The sequence below is a fragment of the Balaenoptera musculus genome, chromosome 13 (genome assembly GCF_009873245.2).
Source record: "Balaenoptera musculus isolate JJ_BM4_2016_0621 chromosome 13, mBalMus1.pri.v3, whole genome shotgun sequence".
In the NCBI taxonomy this organism is placed as follows: Eukaryota; Metazoa; Chordata; class Mammalia; order Artiodactyla; family Balaenopteridae; genus Balaenoptera; species Balaenoptera musculus.
In genome coordinates, this window is record NC_045797.1 from 51,846,907 (window position 1) to 51,871,211 (window position 24,305).

Consider the following 24,305-nt stretch of genomic DNA (forward strand, 5'->3'; position numbering starts at 1 on the left):
TTTCTCCACGTGGATGCTGGCATTTAGACTGTCCCTTCATTGCACCATACGTTTTTCCCTAAGCCAATGCGCTGTGGGAAGACTTGGGACAGGTAAGAAGTGTGCCTTTCTTTTGGGAAGCGGGAGAAGGGTGATCGTGCAAGCGAAGCAAGAGGGAGAACAAGCAGCATGCCTCGTCCATGTGCTCAGACGGGACAGATGTATAAGAGAGCACTTGTGGAAGTTGAGGACTCGTCATGTGAGGCTCCTAAAATGACTTACACCAAAGTACGTACCCTTTGGAGGGTCTTCATGTATTCCCAAGAGCACCTGTACCTTAGTTTGTGCTGGTCCATTACTGGATGGATGAGCAAAGAAAGGGAAGGTGATGGGGCGAGGGGTCCCTGCAGGGTCTGAAGGTCTGTTTGTAGGAGGAAAGGTGCTCTGGGCAGAGGCAACCTCCCTGAGGGGTGACCACCTCTCTGTAGGGTCTTTCTGAGGAGGGGATGGAAACAGCAAGGATCTGAGCCAGGCACACTGGCTGCTGTCTGTCTCAGACCCAGACTCTTAGAGCTTTCCTTCTCCTTTTGGTTCAACCTACTTTGAGCTCTTGAAAGACCTTCCTTCTCATTCTTCCATGTGGGGCCTCTGCAGAGCAGGGGGGCTGGGGGGCTCCCCACAGAGAAATCAGAGTGGAGAGGAGCATAGTGGGACCATCGAGGGCCTGAGAAAGCTAGAGTCCCCATCAGTCCCTGACAGAGGGCTGGCTACTTTCCTGGCTCTCTATCCTCTCCATCCCAAGGCGTGCTCATTCGTGGGGTCTTGGCTTGCTGCTGTGGCACTTTTGTCATTAGAAAAAGGCCTTCTTTGGGCAGTACAGCACCATGAGCATATGAGGTGGGGCTCACAAGTCACCTCTGTGCTAAGAAAAATTCTCCCCTTCCTCTGGACTGATGCAGCCCGGTGCCAAGGGGCATGGCTTGGCCAGGGGAGGGTGGGCCGCATTTCACTGCCCACTTGTCCCCTCGACTGGACACCTTTTGGCATTGCACAGCCTCATAGCCATGTGGGGCACGCTGCTTGTTCTAGCCTCTCTGTCTTCGAGCATACTGTCTCCCCTCTTGGAGTGCTGTCCTTCTAGCTGGATTCGCCAAACCCTACCCACCCTTTGAGGACCAGTTCAGGTGCTGCCTTCTCCTCCAAGAGCCAGGCTCCTCCAGCCCATGATCATCTCCCCCTCATGCGGCTTCTTGCAATTCTCTGTCTATAGACATTAATTATACTGGAAATGATGGGGGGGTATTTATACTAGAGCAATGGTTCTCAACTGGGGGCAGTTTTGACTCCCACAGGACATTTGGCAGTGTCTGGAGATATTTTTCGTTGTCACAACTGGGGCCGGGAGCCTGTTACTGGCATCTAGTGAGTAGAGACCAGGAATGCTGCTAAGTATCCTACAATGCACAGGACAGCTCCCCCTCTCTCCAAGCAAAGAATAATGTGGCCCAAAGTGTCAACAGTGCCAAGGAGAAACTCTGGACGAGATGATCTCCAGTCTTGAAAACGCTTTATGTCACACCCTAAGTTATGTTTTGGGGTTTTTATATTGTGTTTTAATGATCAGTGTCAGTGTTATTTTGCAACCAGATGGTAACTTCTTGGAGGGCAGAGACCGTGTGTCTTGCAGGTCTGTACCCTAAAGGCACTAGCACAGGATCCCCCAGAGTTTTTGGCCATCAGGAAGATACAGAGGAAGGATGAACAGATACTCTCTGGCCTGCCCCAGCCCTGCTCTCAGATGTTTCCCATGAGCCTCTGCTAGAATTCCTTGCCAGTTGGACTCTATTACATTATATCCTAGAGCAACAACAACAAGACTGAAGACAAGAGAGCCAGACAGACACGGATTCCTTAGTATGGCTCAGGGATCCACCCAGTCTCCAGCCTGCCCCTCACTACATGCCTAAGCCATGGGCTAAGCTGAGGAGACGTTGAGAGAAATCATTAAACTTCAGGGTTGTGGGCAGCCAAGTATCAGCTTTCTCTTTAGCCTGGAGCGAAGAATCTATGAACTGTTTCCTAAATCAGTAAATGCAACCTGGGAAACCCCACAGCAGGATTCATTAGAAAGAAAAGCTCTGATAGATTTCTCTCAAGTGTAGCATCTCTCAGCATCAGATCTTTATATCTGAGGGGGTCCAGAGCACGAGGACAAAGGGAGGTCCACAAGCCATGTGTTTACGTATCTTACAACTATAAAGCGGGCTAACAAATTGTTAAATGTTCCAGCTTCCTATCTTGAAAAATACATCTTCATGATGACCTAGAAGGTAAAGTTTGAATTGAGAATGCTCATATTCCTCTCATCCCCATGCTGGAACATGGTGGTTTTGGGGAGACCTGGCCCCAGGCACCCCCCCCGCCGCCACCCTGCACTCATGGCCCATGGCCTGTCCCCTTCTCCTTCACCCCCCAGCTCTGCCTCACCCTTGGAGGGGCCTGATGTGGGCGTCCAGCCTACATATGCAGGTTCCAATCACACCTCTTTTACGCTCACCACCATTTCAGTCTACCCTGTGGAGGATGGACCTGGAGAAGAGGACTGCAGGCTGGAGAAACAGGTTTGGGACCTTCTGGGCAAGGAGTTCCTTGGTCCTGTATGCCTAGGGTATGTTCTTGGAAGGTGTGAGTGTGGTGGGCACGTCCACTTGGCCCTACAGACTTTTCACCCTGTGGGGAAGGGTGAGACCAGATAAGAATCAGAGGGGAGCCCTCTTAAAGTGCTGGCCCAGAGTGAGGTCCCTCTTATCGGATCGAAGGGCACACTCTCTCCCAGAGTAGCAGGAGCTACATCATGTGCCCTGGGCCTCCTGGAGGCCAACCCCCCACCCCTACCCCTGCCACACGCAGACTGGGCAGGTACCTCAAGAGCCATTTTGGAGGGTAACAGCTTTATTGAGATATAATTTATATACCACACAATTTCCCCATTTAAAGTGTGCAATTAGATGTCTTTTAGTATATTCAAGTTTTGCAACCATCACCACATTTAATTTTAGGACATTTCATCACCCTAAAGGAAACTGTGCGCCCCTAGCTCTCATCCCCCAATCCCTCTGTTCCCCTAGCCCTAAGCAACCACTAATCTGTCTCTAGAGATTGGCGTATTCTGGACATTTCATATGAATGGAATTATAAAATATGTAGTCCTTTGTGATTGGTTTATTTTACTTAGCATGGTGTTTTCAGGGTTCAACCATGTGGTAGCATGGATCAATTCTCCATTCCTTTTTTTTTTTTAATAAATTTATTTTATTTATTTATTTATTTTTGGCTGCATTGGGTCTTCATTGCTGCGTGTGGGCTTTCTCTACTTGCGGTGAGCGGGGGCTACTCATTGTGGTGGCTTCTCTTGTTGCGGAGCATGGGCTCTAGGCCCATGTAGGCCTAGGCTCAGTAGTTGTGGCTTGTGGGCTCTAGAGCGCAGTCTCAGTAGTTGTAGCGCACGTGCCCAGTTACTCCGCGGCATGTGGGATCTTCCCGGACCAGGGCTCGAACCCGTGTCCCCTGCACTGGCAGGCGGATTCTTAACCACTGCACCACCAGGGAAGCCCCTTCATTCCTTTTTATTGCCGAATAATATTCCATTGTATGGCTCTCTAACACGGTAGTTATCCACCCATCAGTTGATGGACACTTGGGTTGCTTCCAGACCTTTCATGGTCTTTTCATGGAGCCTTTTGTGAGTGTACAGACTATGCTTGTCTGTGGTTCCCCACTGGCATCCCCTCTCAGCAAGGCCCTACCACCATTTCCCTTGGCACAGACATCAATACCTCAACCCCTCATGGGGCCAGAGCAGGGCTGTTTTCCCTCTAGAAGTGGAGAAATGGCTCCCTTTCCACATGTGGGTTCTCATGTATGCTCCTAATAGCTCCACTTCTCCCCATGTCTCTCACACTCCCTTGTTTAGGTTCATCCCCACAGCTTTCTCCGGAGGACAGGCTGGGAACAGGTGCCAAATCACCTCCATTAGCTATTGCTGAGCCCACGTTCCAACTCATGTAATCCTCTTCTCCTTAGCCAAATGGGAAAGCCCTTGCATGATTCAGAACTCTTGGTTCCAAGTGACAGAAACAAAATTTAAATCAAAGTTAATAGCAACGGAAAAGCTTAGGGATGTCTCTATTTCAGGTGGATCCAGGGGCTCAAATCATGCCAACAAGGACTCACTCTCCTTCTCCTCCCTCCCTCCCTCTCCTTCCCTGAGTCTTCTCATCTCTTCTTGGCTTTGCTTTTCTTCACGTCAGCTTTATTCTCAGTGAGGCCTTCCCCAAGTGGAACAAGACAGCATCCAGTAGCTCTGGACATTTATTCTGCTTGCTTAGTACCCAGTGGAGAGTTTATCTTTCCCAGGAGTTCCAGCAAAAGTTCTCAGTCTGAGACTCATTGGTTAGGCTTGGGTCATGTGTCCACACCAGAACCAATCATTTGGCCAGGAGATGGAATGCTCTGATTGGCCAGGTCTAGGTCTTGGGTCCACCCTCGATTGGAAGTCAGCCCACTTGAACCTCATGGACAAAGATTGATGAACAGGGAGTTCCCCAAAAGAAAATCAAGGGGAAATGAACGTTGAACACACATAGCAGATGTCATGGGAACCATCCTATGAACTGGCCTGTCTGGGGTCTGCCCTACTAATTTATCATACATGTTTAGATATGCCTGAATCCTAGTAGTGGACATTCCTAGGCTGAAGCTGAGATCCCTACTACATGTGATAAATTAATTTATGAGATTCTAGAAGTTAATATCCAAGATATTACTGTTCCTAAGGAGGGTTTGTAATTGAACATGAACAAATACTTAGTCCAGGAAATTTTGCCCTAATAGTAGAATTGTAAGCTTTATATAGCAGGACAGTGGAGAAAATATTTTTGAATTCAGGAGGCCTTTTGGAGACCCAGATGCACCGTAAGTAGGTATCTGTCCAGACCACCCATGTATGGGATCTAAATGTCCTTGACGTAATTTCATAGTACTTTATCCATGCCAGGGATGAATGGAGTCAGGTGGGGGAGGTGGCAGAGGGCCCAGGGAGTCATAGGCAGGGGTCCTGGGTGGAGAGGAGAGAGCTGGTTGTAGCAGCACAATATAGCTCTTCTCGGAGATTCCCCCCTCACTCTTTCCCCCCCTTTCCTTATTCCTTTGTCGCCATGGCAACTAACGATGCTCCCTCATCCTCTTCCCCTCTCCAGCTGGCTCCGATCCCCAGGACCCACCTCTCTGTCTCACCAACTTCACAGAGCTGTTGCCAGTTTCTCTCCACGTCTCTCAGTGAGGGCACCCAGCTTTGCCCTCCACCCTCAACGCACTCTCTTGCCTCATTTCCCCACCCCCAGGCCCCTGCCTTGCCCCTTCTTTAACTCTGATCCAGGCTCGAGCCAAATTCCCATCTTCCTTCAAGAAGTTGTGTGAAAATTGGATTTTGGCCACTCTAACCTGATTTGAAATGCATTAAGAGATCTGTCTCTTGAAACACCTCAAGGTGAGGCTATTTGTGAAGGGAAGAAGCATCCTTTACTGCTGCTTCTGTGCTTAAACGCGGTGCTAGAGTGAATCACGTTCTATTTTTGTAACTAGGAGTGTTTTCTGTTTGAAGAAATCCCCCAGCATGTCTCTGAGTGAAACAGAAGGCTCTATCATAAGGGAAATCACATCTCAAGTTCAAAGTTTGTGAACTGGTGGGCCCACAGACTTTTGTTAGGTCCATAGAGTGCTTAAAAAGATGGAACCAACAGTTAAAAGATGGAACCAACACATAAAAAGACTGGATTCCTGGATGCCCTTGAACAACTAGACAGGGAGCCTGCATCCTCACACGGTGGAAATGGGAGGGAGGGAGGGGAGTGGGGGGCTGTCTTTTTTACACTGGCTCTTCCTTTCTTGTTAGCTACACCTGGCCAGCTCCCCTCTTTCACCTGCCCCACCTGGGTCCTTCTGGCATCCCAGTTTTTGACTCCCACCCTAGCTGATCTGTTTTGAGAATCAGGATGGTCCTGCAGTGTGTGGTTTGCTTAGGGCAGCCGTCTGGGGTTCCACCGATATTAGTCTGATATCTGAGAGCAGGTGGGCTTTCTACACTTCTCTGTGCTTCCAGAGTCTTCCAATCAAAGCTCATTGTTTTCTAGGAGCCCACTCGGGCCAGCTCTGATACCAGGGGAGGCTTTGTATATGTGAGGATACAGAAATTGTCCAGAAGTGAAGGCAATGAGAGTGAACTATAAGATTTCTCTCTGGGTCCGACCACCTCCCTTTCATACACCTGCTATAGTATCCAGGTCTTCAGGATGAGCCAGGCATGGCTGATTCAAGAGGGAAGACCCCCCCAGGCCAGTTACAGACCCACTCACATGACTGGATGAACCCAGCAGAGGATGTTGGGTGGGGTCCAGAGGAAGCTATCAAGGGCTTTGAGTATGGATCTCCCTCTCGCCAAGAAAATGGCAGGTGTGTGGGGTTCCTGGGCTAGTGAGTGAGGACTTACATCCTTGTCCCCTCTCAGAGACATTTCCCTCCACAGCCTTTGGTGGGAGGAAGGGAGAGAGTGGGTGGAATGAAACGGTAGATTTTTGAGCCAAGTACCTTTATAAATTTATTTATTTTTATTTTGGCTGCATTGTGTCTGTTGCTGTGCGCAGGCTTTCTCTAGTTGTGGCGAGTGGGGGCTACTCTTGGTTGCGGTGCGCAGGCTTCTCATTGCAGTGGCTTCTCTTGTTGCGGAGCACAGGCTCTAGGCGCGTGGGCTTCAGTAGTTGTGGCACATGGGCTTAGTAGTTGTGGCTCATGGGCTCTAGAGCGCAGGCTCAGTAGTTGTGGCTCACGGGCTTAGTTGCTCCACGGCATGTGGGATCTTCCCAGACCAGGGCTTGAACCCGTGTCCCCTGCATTGGCAGGCGGATTCTTAACCACTGCGCCACCAAGGAAGCCCAAGCCAAGTACCTTTGAAGCCGCTACCCGTAGGTGTGCACAATATAGAGAGACAGAGCGGACCGCACAATACCGTGTGAAATACAGTAACAGTACTCTTCACATACGTTATCAAAGCAGCTCTGAATCTTCATTCACAAATACAAATAAATGAGACATAGATTTCTTAGCTTTCTTTAAAGCAACTTTCAGCTCTGCGCCACACTTGGTCTCTGCCACCTTCTCGCTGAGGGAGCTCAGGCAACTCCTGAACCTCTCTGAGTCTCGTTCTCATCTGCAAAGTGAGGATGGTTATAGTACTCCCTCGGGGGGTGGCCGTGGGATGAGATGAGTTGACATAAAGTGTGTTGCACGGGGCAGAATATCCAGTAGGTACTGGGGAAGCGTGTGCTCCCTTCTCTCCTCTCCAGCACATCTTCACAGAGGCTTGAGCTCGGGATCCTCTCTCAGGTTGTCTAGTGTATCCTTTAGTTCATTGGTTTGTTCATTCATTTGCTCCCCAAGTACTGATTGAGCCCCCAGCAGTGGGTTAGTCCCTGCAGCACACAATTAGCTGCTCTGGCATCTCCTGGTCAAAGAGAGTGCTGGGAGGAGAGCGGGTCCATGGTAGAGAATGTCTGAGACTGCCTTCCCCCGCCTCCCTCCCCCCCCCCCCCCCCCCCCCCCACTGCTTAAACCAAGGGTTGCCTTGCTCAGCACTTTCTGCCCGGCTTCCTGGTGGCTGTCTTCCAAGGCCTGCTTTCTGCCCCAGGACCCTACAAAGGCTCCTTTGATGAAAAGTTTGAGGCAAAGTGACTGTGTCATTTGATACAAATGAGGCTCATGAGGGTAAAAAGTGTAGCTTTATTCTCCTATTTTGGGATTTTCTAGCCCAGAGAAAAACGAGCAGCTGAATGGGGCTGGGGGCGGAAGCCAGGAAGGAGGGGAAACGCCAAGAGTTGGAGAGCTCTATGCTTCTGTTAGCCCTGGGATTAGCAGCTGCAAGCCTGGGGCGTGACCTGCACACCAAGAGGTGCCTCCCGCTCAGCCAGACTCTGCTTCCAGAGCCGGTGGGTGTACGAGGGGCACCCCTGCATTGCCTGGGAGGGGACCTTTTGTCCCCCCAGGCCACCAGACTCAGCATCCTCCGCTGCTGGGCCTGCTCCTGTGGTCCCCACCCCCTTTCAAAATGCATAGCACCTGCTCCCCTTCCTCCAGCTGATGAGGTGCCGAGGACCAGGATGGGATTTGAGGGGATCCACAAAAGCCCCCCACCCCAGAGGGTCTCCTTCATCCACCTCGAGGGCTGGCCTCATGGGCGGACTGCCACGGCATTGGCACCGGGCCCCATGCTCAGGGGGACCCTGCGCTCAGGGAGACCTCACACTTGGTTTCAGGCTCTGCTGTCACCACCTTGGAATTCTCAACAGTTCTTGAGCAAGACACCCTGCATTGTCCTTTTGCACTGGGCCTCACAGACTCTGGAGCCGATTCTGATCCTCTCCACTTCTCCCAGTTCTTAAAGTCAGGTCGGTGATCCCTACACATTCTTTGCTCATCTTTTACTAACACCTCTCATTTGTATAGCTCTGCATTTTCCATGAGCCTGCACGCTGTTATCAGACCTGTCACCACGAGTCCCTAAATCACTGACTCATGCCAGAGTTGTTTGTGGGATTTGTCTCATGACCCCAGGCCCTTTGATGCCACCCTTTTGTTCTTGAGGAATAAAAATGCCTACCTCCTGACCCTATCTGCGATACCCTCCTACTTAAGTGTAGGAAATTTGCAAGTCCAAAGCTGATCTTCCACTTGGCTCTTCAGAGCCTCGGACAAGCCCTCTGGGAGCGCTTAATAAATACTGACTAATGAACCTGCAGCTGCTGCTCCTTTGGCTAATTAAATCTAAATAAGTCACAGGCTTTAAATTATGCAATAAGGCTTGGCCAAAACAGCTTAAAAATGCGGGAGCCCTAGTTTTTCTGCTCTGCCCTGTGGAAAAAAAAATCCCATCTTTTAATCATGCTTAACCTTCCTGAAAGAACAGTGGCAACCTTTAAATAATGAATGAATGTATATTAGCGAGATTTTTTTTTTCCCCAAGCTACACACAATGGAGCTAGATCATAAAAGGGACAGAGGCAGAGATAGGCCTGGGGGGATTCCGGAAGTTTCTGGTGAATCGCAGAGTGCTGGGAGAAATCACTTGGTTGCTCAGAAGCCCAGAGCAAGGACTGGTGAAGAGCACGGAGGGAGGAGGGGGGGCGGATGCACTGCCATCCAGTCTGCACCTGCCAGCTGTGATGGAGGCTCCCACAGCACTTGTGGGGGCTACACACTCAGTTATCCTCTCTCCACTCCTTCCTATCTTGCCTCCACGTACCCTCCCACCCCCGAAGACCCTCCAGGCCAAGAGCAGTGTCTTCACAACAGAGCAAAGGTTGAATTGAGTCACATCACCTAGAGCAGTGCTTTGCAGACTTTCAGGTGCACAAGAGTCATTGGGGATATTGTCAAAAATGCAAACGATCAGTGGGTCCAGGGTGGGGCCTGGGATGCTGCATTTCTAAGATGCCTGGGGCCGCTGGTCCTCAGATCACATGTAGAGTAGCCAGGATTTAGGTTTTGTAATGAAGCTGAACATTACAATCAACTGGGACACTCTTCAGGTACTCCCCAGACACCATCTCAGATCAGTTAGATAGGAATTTCTGAAATCAGACCCTAGGCTCTTTGGTCCCATTCTCCCCATTCCCCACCTTTTTTTTTTTAAAACTGAGTTAGAGTCTAGATAATTTTCAGGTCACCCAAATAAAGCCTAGAAAGCTTAACCAATTTGCTTGCAATCACCGCCTAAAGTGGGATTAGAAACAGATCTGGCAGGGAAGTGGCCTTGGAAACCAAGCCTGCTCCCCCTCCCCCCCTGCAGATCTCAGCATCTCCAGGACTCTAGCCCCGTCCCTGGGCTCAGGGTTGCAACCTATGTGATTCCATTTGGGGAGCAGGAAAGATTCTTCTATCTTTCTCCTCCTAAGCCTTCCTGAAAGTTCACTATTAGTGCTTAATTGCTTGGGCTGAAGCTGAGTGTAATGTGTAGGATCTGTTACACTCTGTCTTCAGCATCACGGTGTGAATGGGATGACAGGACAGACATTGGGGGCACTGGGCTCTGTTCTGCGGGATCTGGGACTCAGGAAGGGGAGGGACTCTCAGGGCAGACTCACCTCCTCCTGCAACTTTGCTGAGGGCACCCAGCACAGAGGGGTGTGCCCTTCTAAGTCCCCAGGCAAGGCTGTGGCCCCGGTTGTGTAAGATACTGGGGCCTCAGGCAGAGGTCAGGAGGATAAAGGCAGAGCTGTTCCAGTTGTGTATCGGGAGAAAACCATGACCTTCCTGCTGTGGTATGTGAGCCAGGCCTTAAGGCAAAAGTGCAGCTGTGGGCCAGGCCCAGCTTGGCTACAGCTGTGCCCTACCCAATTGTCTCAACCTGGACCATGACACTGGGGCAGGGAGTGGGAGCTGGGCTTAAGAAAGCAGCAAGGTACGGTAGACACAGTTATTTGCTTATTCAATATCCACCCCTCCCCTTCCCCACCCCCACCATATTATCAGAATCTTAATTTTGTTCAACGCTGCAACAGCGTCCAGGCCAAAAACTTACCACACCTCGTATGTCCTGAAGCTAGGAGCAGCAACATGACCAGTCTGACCAATGAGATGTAAGCAGAAGTCTCTAGGTGGATCTTTCTGGAAAGCTTTTAAAAAAGATGGCCCCGTTTCTTTTCCCCCTCTGCTGACCTGGAGTTGATACCTGGAGCTATAGCAGCCATCTTGAGATTATAAGGCTAAAAGCCATGGGGTGAGGAGGATAAAAGCCTTATGCTAAGGATGGTGGAACAAAAAGAAGGATCCTCTATGACTGAGTTCTCTGTGACTTCCTTGAGAAGTTTCACCATCACGGATGGCCCAACCTGGGACTTCTTAGTATGTGAGACATGTAAACCCCTATTTGGTTAAGCCACTGTGGCTGGGTTTCTTTTACAGCTAAATGCAGTCTTCACACTGGGACCTTAGAAAGAATGTTCCGGGATTGGAAATGGGAAGAGAAGGTCAAGGCAAGAACATGGCCCCCAGGAGAGGGGAGGGGGGAGGATTTCCCCTCTTTTTGGGGGGAGGGTCACTATCTCACTCTACAATCTTCAGGGATTCCTTGTTTCCCAAGGGACTAAGTTCATATTCCTTAGGTCAATATTCAAGACTATAAAATTTGGCTCCAAATCAGTTTTCCAGGCCTGTTACCATTCACTGGAGCAAGGATGTGCCCGCTCCTTCTTTGAGTGTAGATTATACGCTCCCACCCTGATCTTAATTCACGGGAGTTCTCCCTACTCCTTTCTACCTGTCCCAGGCTTACCTGCCCTTGTGGGCTGCTCTTTTGAGAAGACATCCTATCACCCTGGGCTCCAGGGACCTCTCCTTTAATCTCCTTCATCACTGAGGTCTATGTGCCTGATAGTTTCTTTATACTTCAGTGTGTATTAGCTGCATCTCCTCAGCAAGGCTGTGAGATCCTCCAAGGCAGGATTTTGGGAGTGTGGAAATACAGAAAGATCACTTTGGAGTCAGACTTGAGATCTAAGATGATCTTGGGTACATCACTTAACCTGTCTGAGCCTCAGTATCCTTGTCTGTGAAATGGGGATAATGTACATGTCTGCCTCCCAGGCCTCCATAAAGCATGTAGCCAAGTGCCTGCACATTGGAGGTGCTCCAGAAGGGCTTGTATGTTGACTTGTTGCCCGCTTGGTAACCCTAGGCTGTGCCTTTTTTCTATCCTTTGTATCTCTCTCCACTTTTGTCTCTTCCTTCCTTCTGATTTTCTGCGTTGCATTTGAACAGTGAGGTCTGTATCAAGTTTGGGGAGTGACCATGAGCTGTTTTCATTTTTGCTTAGGGTAGATCTTCGGCTACTGGCTTCAGTCTTCTATCAGAGTAGGAAGTAAGGATAGAGGGGAGATTTCATGGCCATTGCTAAGGGGGTGAGAAGACATGCTAACTTAACTGAAAGGAGTTTACTAATCTTTCTCTGAGGATTTGTAAGGAAAATGGGTGTATTTAAGTCCAGTTTTACCTGGCAACGGGATGATGAATTGAATGGCATTATAGCAGGTTTTTTTTTTTTTATAAACAAACTCCCAATTCTGTTTGTTCTAGTGAATTAAACATCTGGGCCTTAATCTTTTTGATATCCTGATCTCCTCCTTCTTTTGCCTCAATCCCACCCCAGAAACCCAGATCAAATTAGATTGTGAGAAGTGACCCATAGCAAAAAAATTCTGCCATTGAAAGTTTAATGAGAAATGACAGTTTTATTACTTCCAAGTAAATACCTGTCACGCGCAGCTATAAATGGGAATGAATGCATTGAACTGGGTGGAAAATGAGAAGTCACCGTGGACTGAAATGGCATGATAACGTGTACTGACAATGAATCCCGCGGCGGTCTTTTCTTTTCATGTGTTTTCACTCTGCATCACTCAGAGAGCCCAGCAAGACAGAAACGTATTCCTTTGTTCCTCTTAAAGCAGAGCCTTATGTCCAGGAAGAGGAAGGGTCAAAAAAGACTTGATTGATCGCAAAGCTGTGTCCATTCAGTTTGCTGCGTTATCCTTAAAGTCTCCCGTGCTGGCCATCATTCCTGGGCAGGGCTGGCGAGGTGGGGGCAGCTGACAACCTGCTGTGTGTGTGTGTGTGTGTGTGTGTGTGTGTGCACGTATGTGTGTGCACATGAGGGATGAGGGAGTTGAACTTCTTTCCCTTGTTACACTGGGCCACTTCTGTGCCTCCTGTGAGTCCCCTAGTGCCCAAAGTCTGTTCCTTTTGATTGTTGCTGCCTGTTGTGTATATCTCTACTGTAGACAACTATTTGCTATGTATCTGTGTGTGTGTGTGTGTGTGTGTATGTGATTTGAGGGTTGGGCGTGTGGCCTGTTTAGCTTTTGTTTCTCCTTCTATTTTTCCACTGGAGCAGCATTGCTGACTGCACCTAATCAATCAATGCCTCCTTACCAGTGCCCCTAGGAGTATGCCCAGATTTTGCCCCCGCCTCACCCAGTCATGTGCTGCTCAGTGATCAGGATATCTGATAGGCCTGTCCTGGGTTTCCTGTAGCTTCAGCATCTCTCTTCCTGAATTGCATGTTGCTGAGGGCAGGCTCCAAGCATGCATGATAGACTGTGTACAGTCCTGCTCAGGGCCAGGGCTAGATGGACCCTTGCCAATGCCTTGGTGATGCCATCTTGACATGTCTGCAGAGCTGGAAAGAGCTTGAGGAGCCTTGGCTCCTGTATTAGTTTCCTGTATTAGTGTTGCTGCTGCAATAAATTATTACAAATGTAGTGGCTTAAAACAACTCAGATTTATTCTCTTACAGTTCTGGAGGTCACATGTTTAAAATGGGTTTGGCAGGGCTGCATTCCTTCTGGTGGCTCTAGGAAAGAACCCATTTTCTTGCCTTTTCTAACTTCTATAGGCTGCCTGCATTCCTTGGCTCGTGGTCCTGCATCACTCTACCCTCTGCTCCCATGGCCACATCTCCTTCTCTGCCTCTTACCCTCCTGCCTCCCTCTTAGAAGGACCCTTATGATTACATTGTGCTCGTCTGGATAGTCCAGGATCATCTCTTCATTTCAAGGCCCTTAATTTAATCTCGAAGTCTCTTTTACCATGTAAGGTAACATATTCACAGGGATGTGGACGTCTTTGGGGGGCCTACCCTCAAAAGCCTACCACAGCTCCCCACACCTCAGGGAAGATCTATCTGAGTAGATGTGGTGGATCCCAAGTCAGCCTGGTCATGGTATGATTTCTGTGATTCTGGAAAGGCTTTCTAAACCCTTCTCCCTACAGATACTTCCCTGGCCTGCTACCTTCTGAAATTCTCCTCTTGGGGAATAAAGCATCTTCATCCACAGTGGGAACTCAGGCTTAGTACAAGGCCTGAACATGTTTCTCCACACTAAGGTGTAAATGGTTGACAGCAAACCTTTCCTAACAGCAAGTTCTGATGGGAGGGAGCCACAGGTGAGGGAAGGAGGTGCCCAGTGATGGAGAGAGCAAAGGCACTTGGAAGTATGACCATAAAGTTTTAATCAAACAGAGCAAAATGGCCGCGATGCAGAACAGGTAGTGCTTGGAGAAGAGAAAGAAGATCATCTCCTTGGTGACATAGATTATGTGTATGAAGATGAAGCAGTACAGGAACATGGCGAATTGGTTCTGGGGGAGCAGGAGGTCCTGCAGGCCTCCCGAGAACTGTGGGGGAAAGAAGAGAGTAGAAATGGCAAAACCAGGGCTTGGGTATCAGGCAGACCTGGGCTTCGATCCTGCTCTTGTCCCTTCCTGAATGTGACCTCGGGCAGGCTGTCTTCCTCACCTAAGGTGAGGGTAATCGTGCCCACCTCACGAGATGATGAGGAGGAAGAGTGAGGACAAGAATGAAAATTCCAGGCAAGGTCACGGGCACAGAGGGGACTCATGAGTTTTCACTTCTTGAGCCTGGTCTTAGCCCTCCTGAATCAGACCGCCCCCTTCCTTTCTCGGTACACCCCATGCAGCCTCTGAGCCCACATGTGGGCAGTCTCTTTCCTACTCGAGATCCCCACATCTGGACGCCGGGTCTTGGGCGTGTTCTCTGGACAGTGTCCCCAGATACTCCACCTTGTTTTCTGGATGGTGGCACAATGAGAGGGGGTCCCTTGGGCACAGATGACCGTGTCTGACTCTCTGGGCCCTAGTGCATGTCACATAAGGTCAGGCTGTGGTCCTTCAGCCCAGGGTGTGGTCTCTCCTGCGGACAGGTAGTAAGAGACAGGTGATGGGGCCTCCCTAAACTCTCAGGGTTTTGGGTGTGGGGGAAGGCAGCTTGAGCTGTCTGGCTGATTCTGCCTGTGTGCTGCTCTTTTCCAGAATCTATATAATTAAAGTTGAACAGACCCCCATTTTAACTGTAGAAAGCATCAACATATAAGCAGAGTAAAAGCTGATATAACTATTTTGATCTATAGTTAAGAAGGCATCACCCATGGTTCATTCTTTAAAATATCTTTTCAACTCATGCCACATTTTTTGTAAGCAGGCATATGGCAGGAACTGTGATGCCCTAAATTCACTAGAAACATATTGATAGAGATATTTTTCAATACAATGACAATTATCTACCCACCCACCCAGAAAAAGAGAGGTGGGAGGCTTAAAAATTAAGTCAACTCTCCAAGTTAATGCACAGGAAGTAAAACACTTTTGTAAACTATTGTTAAAGACTGGGGTTTTGGACATACTATGGTTGAACCAACTACGTAAAATATGAGGGTAACTAAATAAAACTGAGGGGGCAGGAAATGACTCCAGTGATGCCACCTCTAAAATGAATAGTAAGGAAGATGGAAGACCAGAGGAAGAAATCCAGTGTTCTGGTGGGACTGGAGGGCTGGACAGATCTTGTGTTTCTCTGCAGACCTGGTGTGGCTCTGGTTCCATGGACTTTCTGCCACTGTTTGTGGTCTACGTGCTAATGGCTGATATTTGTGATTTTGATAACAAATTGTGCATTTGTGAAACCTTTTAGACTTTTCAAAACACTTTCAATGGTCTATTTTTTTTTAAAGCAGAAGACAGAGAGCAGATAGGACTATACACCAAGGATTTCCATCTCCTCCAGCAAGGAGAAGGATTTTCAAGCTAAAAAGCAGGTATTTTGTGAGCAAGAAAAACAAAAGATAATTGTTAAGAAGGCAGCATGTGTTCATTGAGAACAAATCATGCAAAACCAACCTAATTTTCTTTAAAAAAATGGACCAGTCAATTGGGGAAATGCCATGGCGTAATATCTTAATTCTGGGAAACCATTTGACAGTGTGTCTCAGTACAGTTTTCTGGACAAGGTAGAGAAATGTGAGCTGGAGATAATGTAACTCAAGGGTGCTGATTAATGGAACATTGCTAACCTGTAGGGAGATCTTTTAGTGGTATTTACTTTAGGTCATATCCTCCTCAACAATTATAGCAATGACTTGGATAAAGCCAGAAGGCAAGTTTCTCAGAACTGAGGATGACTCAGAGCTGGGAAGCGTAGCTAATACATTACATCCTGATAAAATTGAGAAGTGATGAACGTAAGTTGTTGCATTTGTGTCAAGAAGTGAATTGCATGAGTACACAAAAATGGTAATAGCTAACACTGAGTGCTGACCTCAACGTGCCAGGCTCACTGCAAAGTGCCTCACATGCGTTCTTTCTATTAATCCTCACGACACCCCTGTGAGGTAGGTATTACCTTACAGATGAGCAGACCAAGGCCCAAAGAGGATCAGTAACTTGCCCAATGTCACACAATTTATATGTGGTAGAGCCAGGATTTTAACCCAGGACTGTCTGATTTTAAAGCCCAGACAGCGTTGCTTTAAACAATAACATCTTCCATTATTTAGTGCTTATGATGGCCCAGCCCGAGTGCTAAGCATTTCCCATCCCATTTAATCCCAAGCAGGCTTTCTTATCCCCATTTAGATTAGGGGAGAGTGGTCCATTTCTTGCCAAAAGATGTCTAAGTTTTAGTTGACAGCAAGGCAGCGTGATCCAACAGAACGCATGCAGCCCTGATCAGGGGAGCAGGGGATGATGGTTCTATCAAAATCCACTGGCCAGACTGCAGTGGGAGTTCTGGGTCTAGTCCCAGGCGTCCTATTTTAGGAGACGCAGAGAGGAGTGGAGAGTGGTGGAAATCCAGACATAGAGGAAATGTTGAAGAGTTTTCCCTGAGGAGGAAAGCCATGGACAGGCAAGTGGACGAGGCGGCTTCCGGGTCCCTCCTGGGGAGGGTTGATCCTTGCAGAGTTGGATCTCAGCTTAACATGGAAGCTGTAAAGCAGCGCGCCGGCGGGCGTAGGGCGGGGCAGAGCCGAGAAGCGGGTCAGGTGGGCTCCCCTCGCCCCTGGTTTCCCCGCCCCCGCCGCCTCCCGGTTGGGACCTGTCACCTACCAGGCGGGGCATCGCCTGCTGCTGCAGCTGCTCCATCACCTCTTCGTGCTGCCGCTGCCGATCGTTCTCCTCGTGCAGGCACTTGAGCCGCTTGAGCTCGAACTCCATGCGCACCTTCTCCAGCTCCATCTCGGCGTTTCGCTGGGGCCCTGGGGTTCCCGGGGCCGCCGCGGCTGGGGCCAGGGGCAGCTCTGCGCGTTCGGGTCCATCGCCCGCCTGGCCCTTGGTGGTGGCGGGGCCGGCCTTGGACGACAGTGACTTAGGTGGCCCCGGGCAGCCTCTGTCCTCACAAGTTTCCATCTCCTCAAGGTAGTCGTACGACGAGTCTGGCTTGGGGGACTCTGCCTCCTGGGCCTGGGAAGGGGGAAGTGGGGGGTCGGGAGGAGTTAGCATGGGGCTGCCCACCCCCTACCCCACCAGGCTCCTGCAGCCCCAGGCACAGTGCACTGGGGTGCTTGAAAGTGGTGTGAATTGTAAACATCTAGACTGAGGTCTTCCGAGAAACTTCGACGGAGTTATCAGGACCTGAGGGTTAAGAAGAAGGAGAGGGCAAACTGACACGGAAGAATGGCACCCTAAAGTTGCAAGTGGAGCCTTTGGGAGGGTTGAATAGAAGTCTGTCTTCCTCGTGATCTTCAGATCACTACTGGAGGTAACTTTCCCACCTCCCACTCTACTTTGAGGCCAATTAGACATCCAGTCCTCTGGGGGCCACAGAGGGAGGAAGAAACCCAAGGTCTGCATTGAGAGAACCTCAATATATGGGAACCAACGATAGGGTTATGGGGAAGCCTGGTCCCACCTGCAGGAGGAGGAAAGGGCCCCACATGGAGAGCTAGATGGGGGAGACCAAAGCCAGCTTCAAGTGACTTCACAATCTTACGAAGGGCTACCTGGTCTCCGGTTACAGCTGGGTGCCAGTGTGGGGATAGGGTGCACGTCTCCTACTCTTCTTAGCAGTTCTCTGGGATCTAACAGCACTCAGCTCCTATCTTGTGGTGTCCCCATCATGCTCTTCCTCGCCCTGCTGGGACAGGCTGGGGCAGTGAGAAGAGGCATCCTCCTTACCAAAGAAGCCCTTGACTTCCCTTCGGACATGGGGTCATCAGGCACCATCTTGGGGAAGGTTGGGCAGCTCTCTCCTGCCCCCCGGCCTTCCATCATCTTCCCGTCCTCTGTTGCCATCCAGAAAACCACAGTACTGTCGGTTGGGGCCAAATGACATCTTTTGAGGCATTAACATTTGGCCTCACAAGATTCCACCAGATTCCACAAGATTCTGCCCAGCCACCATCACAATCCCCTGTCCTCATAATAACCCACATTCCACCAGTTGCTAAGGCCTCTTTGGCAGAGGGTGTGATACCTTTGAGGTGCCATTATTAAGAACTATAGGATGGGCCTTTGCCACCCCTAGGGACTGCTGTGAAAACTAGAATTCCACCACTTGAAATCCAGAATTCCATCATTTGAAATCTGTTCTCTTGAGTTCCTCTTTTAAATGCAGCCTGTATTGAGATGAGTCACGATTAGCTCCACAAACCCTGTTATGGGCTGAATTATGTGCCCTCACCCCGCACATTCATTTGTTGGAGTCCTAACCCCCAGGACCTTAGAACGTGACTCTATTCAGAGATAGGGTCTTTACAGAGGTGATTAAGTTAAAATAAGGTCATTAGGGTGGGTCCTAATCCAATATGACTGATGTCCTTAGGAGAGGAAATTTGGACACAGACATGCACAGAAGGAGATGATGTGAAAATGGGAGAAGATGGCCATCTAAAGACCAAGGAGACAGGGCTTGTATTAGTGTTCTCCAGAAAACCAATAGGAGCCCAGCCTTATAAATTCAAATAGAACTTATAAAGAACTGGCTCATGTGATTATGGAGGCTGAGAAGTGGCACGATCTGCTCTCTGCAAGTGGGAGACTCATGAAAGCTGGTGGCATAAATTCCAGTCTGAGTCTGAAGGCCTAATAACCAGGACTGCTGCTGATATAAGTCCCAGTCCAAGGCCAGGAGAAGGCCAAGATCTCAGCTCAGACAGACAGAGAGAATCAATTCAGCCTTCCTCCAGCTTTTTGCTCCATTCAGGCCCTCAAAGGATGAGATGATGCCCATTCACACTGGATAGGGGAATCTGCTTTATTCAGTCCACCAATTCAAATGCTAATCTCTTCCAGAAGCATCCTCACAGACATACTCAGAAATAATGTCTAACCAGATATTTGGGCATCCCAGGGCCTAGTCAAGTTGACACAGAAAATTAACCATCATAGGCCTGGAACAGATCCTTCTCTTACAGCCTTCAGATGGAACCAACCCTGCCGACACCTTGATCTTGGACATCTAGCCTCCAGAACTGTGAGAAAATAAACTTCTGTTATTTAAGCCACCCAGTCTATGGTACTTTGCTATGGCAGCCCTAGCAAACTAATACAACTAATACATTCAATTATTCATTGAATGGACTCAGTGGGACCAGTAAAGAGATTGGGGGCTGGGGAATATACTTTGTTGTCTTCAGTTTTGTGGAAATGACAAAAAAAGTTTTTGGTAATTGGAGGCAAGGTTGCATATGGAAAGAGAAAAGGCTGCATTTGAATTCTAGCTTTACTACTCTCTCTAGCTGTGTGTCCAAGGGAAAGTTATTTTACCTTTCTGCCGCTCAGTGTACTCATTTGTAAATGGGGATAAAGATTTGGCCACTCCCCTGCACTGCAGCACTGATGTGAAACTAAGATAGTGTCTTTGCATAGTATCTGCCTCTACAGGGGCTAAGTAAATGAAACCATCATCATCATTATTATAAGGGGCTTTGTCACTGGAGAGAAGAAAGTGCTCAAGATCTACCTTCTTGCAAATCTTTCTTTTTTTTTTTTGGCCACGCCACATGGCTTGCAGGATCTCAGTTCTTTGACTAGGGATTGAACCCAGGCCATGGCAGTGAAAGCCCAGAATCCTAACCACTAGACCACCAGGGAACTCCCTCCTGCAAATCTTTAACTGAACCACGGCTTTCCTCTCCCAGAATTATGATGGTGACCGTGGGAACGATCTCACAGTTTTTGTGTAAGATGTTGATCCTGCCTCAAGTACTGGGAGTAGGATTGCCAGATAAATATATGTAAGCGTGCCCAGTTAAATTTAAATTTTAGACAAATAAGTTTTAGTATAAATAGGTTCTAAAAATTGCATGGGACACGCTTATACTAAAAAATTCTTCATTGTTTATCTGAAATTCAAATTTAACTGGGGATCCTATATTTTTATTTGCTAAGTCTGATGATCTTAATTAGGAGAGACCTGCCCAAGGAAACAATTATATATGACCAAATAATGAGCTGCTATTAAAAATCACCAAGTGCTATAACGTATAATAAGTTGTAGGGGTAGTTGTATCAGCTATATATCAAACAACCATAAAATCTCAGTGACATACAACAATAAGCATTTATTTAGCTCAGACGTCTAATAGTTGACTGATCTAGGCTGGGCTCATCTAGGGGGCTTGGCCAATGCAGCTTCATTTCATGTGTCCCTCTTCCTTTTCTTGGGGACAGTGGGCTAGCCTTAGCATGCTCTTTTCATGGCAATGGGAGAAGCACAGAGGTCTTGGAATTGGCATACCACCACTTCCATCTTATGCTATTGGCTTTGGCTTTGGCCAAACTCAAAGCCAAAGGATTCAGAAATGTTCTCCATCCTTTTAGTGGGAAGAACTGTGAAGACATAGGGTAAAAAGTACGGATATGGGGCAGTATGAAGAGTTGGGGCCCATAAAGCAATCTACTATTGTAGTAAGACCAACATTAGCTTACAGTTATTGGGCACTAACCATGTTCCAGGTATTGGTAATTTTTCAAGGATTATTTTATGTAATTTTTCAGAGCAACCATATGAGTTAGGTACTATGATTGTCTCTGTCTTCCTAGAAGTGGTAACTGAGTTTCAGAAAGGCTAAGTCGCCTGCCCATAGTGACACAGCTAGGATCAGGTGAAGCCAGGACTTAAGCACCAATGTCCCTGTATTAAATCCCTTCCTGCTGGAAATACTGAAAGTGTTTTCTGTTTTCCTGACTGAACCCTGGCTGATACAGTGGGTATTCAAGGGGAAGAGGTGACCTAAATGCCCAGAGGATTTGTTGGGGAAATCTGAGTAAGGAGGGAGCAAGGAGCTGCTTGAGGACAGCCCCTCCAGGGAGTATGCAGGGATGTGTGTGAAGGCATGTGTATGGTCAGGCCACTCGAGATGGCTGTTCTCTTGCTCTCTGTACGTCTCCTGCTCAACCAGTCCCTGCTTCACCTGCACGCTACTCACTTGACTATCCGAACCTCTTAATCATAGAACTTAACCAGTAACTGCCTACGTGTTTGCCCCCTGCCCCAGCTAGTGACTGTTCTAATCCTTAGTCCAGAACGGCTCCAACTGCCAGTTTATTAAAGGGAAACGTCTGCCCTCGTGATGGTTGTTAACCAAAGGGGCTGTGAAGGATGAGCCCCAGCAGCTGGTTTTCCTGGTAACTGATGAGCCAACCTGACATCAATTCCCCCTATAAATGGTAGCCTCCCTGGCTTCAGGAGTGTCAGATCCCCTATCCAATAAACCATTGATAGCTCTGTCGCTGTTTCCAGCCTCTTCCTTTGGCCTCGAGGCTGGGCCATAATAAGGCTTGCAGGCCTGTGGCGTGCTGCCCAACAGCATGTGTATGAGCGTTGTATCAGTCAGGGCCTAATCAGGAGACAGAAACCACACAGTAATTCCAACAGGGAAGGTAGACTATAAAGAAGAATTAACTAGTGACAGGGGATTGGCTACTTAGGGGTAAAGAGAACTCTAAATAATACAGGAGTGAATTTGGGAGAGGTGCTTCTTAGAGGCTGAAATTCAGATATCACTGGAGGGAGTGTGGCTAGAGCCACTGAACCATGTAAAAGTTCACTGAGGTCAAGGTCAAGCAGGAAACTGTCCACCGTGTTGCCAACAAATCTCACCCAGAAGCTGTCTAGAAGTTGGTGTTAAACTTTCCGGGAAGTCATTGGAGAACCTTAGCTGGGAAACTGGTTGGGACAAGCTGCCCCCAAGGTGCCCCTGAAACCCTCTGAAGACGAGTATCACTCTGTGTGCCAGCCCAGCATTGTGAGAGTAAGAAAAAAGGAAAGTGTACCAGAACCGGGAAGAGAAGCCCCTTCTTCTGATGTCTCTCCAGCACCCTCTATTGACAAAGCTTAACATCATGGGCTGGCAAGAGAAATGCTTATAGGGCTTTGCTTCTGTGTCAGGAGCTGGGCAATTAAGGATTTACAGCTGAGAGGCAGTAAACTGATAACTGACACAGCATGCATGTACTAGGAATTCAGTTCCCTTTCAACGCACCTGCCTCAGTGCCCTGGGGGAAGGTCCTGCCTTTTGAGAAGTTCACCCAAAATGATACATCACAAGTCCCTTCCAGGTTCATGACCCTGAACTAGGTACTGAGGGGAAGACCAAGGATCGTCATATGCACTTCTTACCTTTGTGGAGTATACAGTCTAGCTGGAGAGAGAGAATGCTTCTTGATGTTCCCTAGGTACACCCTAGCTCACCTGCCTTCCTGACTTTTTGCTGGTGGTTTTCTCAGCCTACAAAATGCTTTCTCCATTATCTCCACCTATGAAAGTCCCTCCAGCCTTCAAGGCCCATTCCAGTGAAACTGTATGCTTTGTGTCTCTCTGGCCGCCTTGTGTTAAATGACCTGGTGCTTGTCTCATCCTCCCCTTAGAGCAGTGGCTGGATGAGGGCAGGGCATGCTGCCTCGCTCTCAGCAGGGACCAGTAAAGGGTCAGTGTAGCCGATGGCCCTGGTCAGGCTGTGACTCCCTTCCTGCTAGTGAGTGTGACATAGGCAGGCAGACCAGAGGGTCAAGGAGCTACACCTTCTCCTCTTTGTCCTTACACCCTCCAAGTAGGACCAGAGGCCTCACTTCCTGACCACTTTCCTTGTTTGATCCCTCTACTCCGATGTGAGTGAATTAGCAGCAGATGAATTCCCACAAAGTTGGGTATAAATTAAAGGCTTGTAAGTTTAAGTCTATTTTAAATGCTTGGGAAGTAGGGTGATGAGTGTGAGAACCTTGCTATTTAAAGGAATTTTGTGCATCATTTCACAAAGCTGCTTTCCCCCAATCTATAATTTCTGTAAGTCCAAGGGCCATTTATATACTGGGCTTATTAAAGCAAAGCCCACCTGTGGTGAAGCCTGAATACAGGTGCCCTTATGCTCTACCCATGTGGGAGCTCCTGATGGGAGGAATACTCCAATGAAGAGCCGGTGTAAGGCTGAAATTCTGGACTTCCATCATTCAGAACTGGAAGGGGGCATGGAGACCCTCTAGCCTGGGCCTCAGGGGCTCTCAGTAATGACTTTTGAATAACTCATCTGGGGTTAGAGGAGGGGCCCAGCAGAGTGCAGCAGAAAATGTTCTGCCCCGAGGATCGGGGTCCTGGGGTCCTGGGGTCCTGTGTTAAGCTCTGCCATTGGCTAAGCCAAGACCCAGGCAAGTCATTGGAACCCTCCAGGGATGCAGCTTCTGCACGTAAAACCTGGGGCCATGAAACTTGCCCTGATTCATACTGGCCTGTTATCCTTGTTCCCACCTTACAACAGGTGGGCGTGGAGCCAGGTGGTACATCTGCCCTGAGCTGGCCTTCTAGAATGTGCTGAATGAGGTATGGAAGGTCTCCCCTATGACAATGCTGAAGTCGCTCTCAAAAAAATCCTCCTTGAATATTTCATCTGAAACTCTTTTCTCATTTCATGTAAGTTAACATAAAATAAACTTATTCCTGTGAAGAACTTTACTCTGCATCCTTCCCTCTGCCCCTACAACAGGAGGGTGACCGTAACTCAGTGAAGCAATGTTGGCCGACACTGCCCCCTGGTGGTCCGGTTTGTCCTTATGGGGCGGCTCTCAGGCTAGGAGTTTTTCCCGAGGTTCTTGCTCCTGGTCGTTTGCAGAATTTTCAGGTCACCCCAGACACGCTAAATCCATAAGACCCCTGGGAGGGATTCCAGCTCTAAAAATGCCTGATGTTAACCCAAATCTGCAGAACTGGCTTTGTGGAGTCTGTGTTCCATGGAGGAGATCGAGGTGGGAGGAATACATCATAAACAGAAATACCCACCAGCTGAGCTTAGACAGAACCACGGGAATGAGACCAGCAATGGAAGGAGCCATAAGGGGGACCTTTGGCCGTCAGGACCTCTAGTGGGAAGCAGTTGGTCCCAGCAGGCAGGAGGCATAGGAGAGCTGTGATAGAAGCATCTGGCTTTGTCCTG

At 48.7% G+C, this 24,305-nt stretch overlaps 2 protein-coding genes across 2 annotated transcripts in view; one reads left to right on the plus strand and one right to left on the minus strand.

Moving 5' to 3' along the window:
• ATP6V1E2 (ATPase H+ transporting V1 subunit E2) overlaps positions 1 to 24,305 on the plus strand; it is a 140,749-nt gene that overhangs the window by 34,907 nt on the left and 81,537 nt on the right. The window lies entirely within an intron of this gene.
• Positions 13,999 to 18,218, minus strand: TMEM247 (transmembrane protein 247). The gene is made up of 3 exons (XM_036872569.1): positions 18,055 to 18,218; positions 16,987 to 17,340; positions 13,999 to 14,262 (listed from the first exon to the last, which is right to left on the minus strand). The coding sequence occupies exons 1-3, from the start codon at positions 18,169 to 18,171 to the stop codon at positions 13,999 to 14,001; spliced, it is 735 nt and encodes a 244-aa protein (XP_036728464.1). The 5' UTR covers positions 18,172 to 18,218.

Bases quoted from the DNA above. Each gene is read 5' to 3' on its own strand.
- TMEM247 (XM_036872569.1), bottom strand. From the start codon at position 18,171: ATGGCAACAGAGGACGGGAAGATGATGGAAGGCCGGGGGGCAGGAGAG. The intron at 17,341-18,054 runs GTAAGGAGGATG...CCCCCTTCCCAG, and splicing joins GGAAGTCAAGGGCTTCTTTG to GCCCAGGAGGCAGAGTCCCC. The intron at 14,263-16,986 runs GTAGGTGACAGG...TTTCCCCCACAG, and splicing joins AGCAGGCGATGCCCCGCCTG to TTCTCGGGAGGCCTGCAGGA.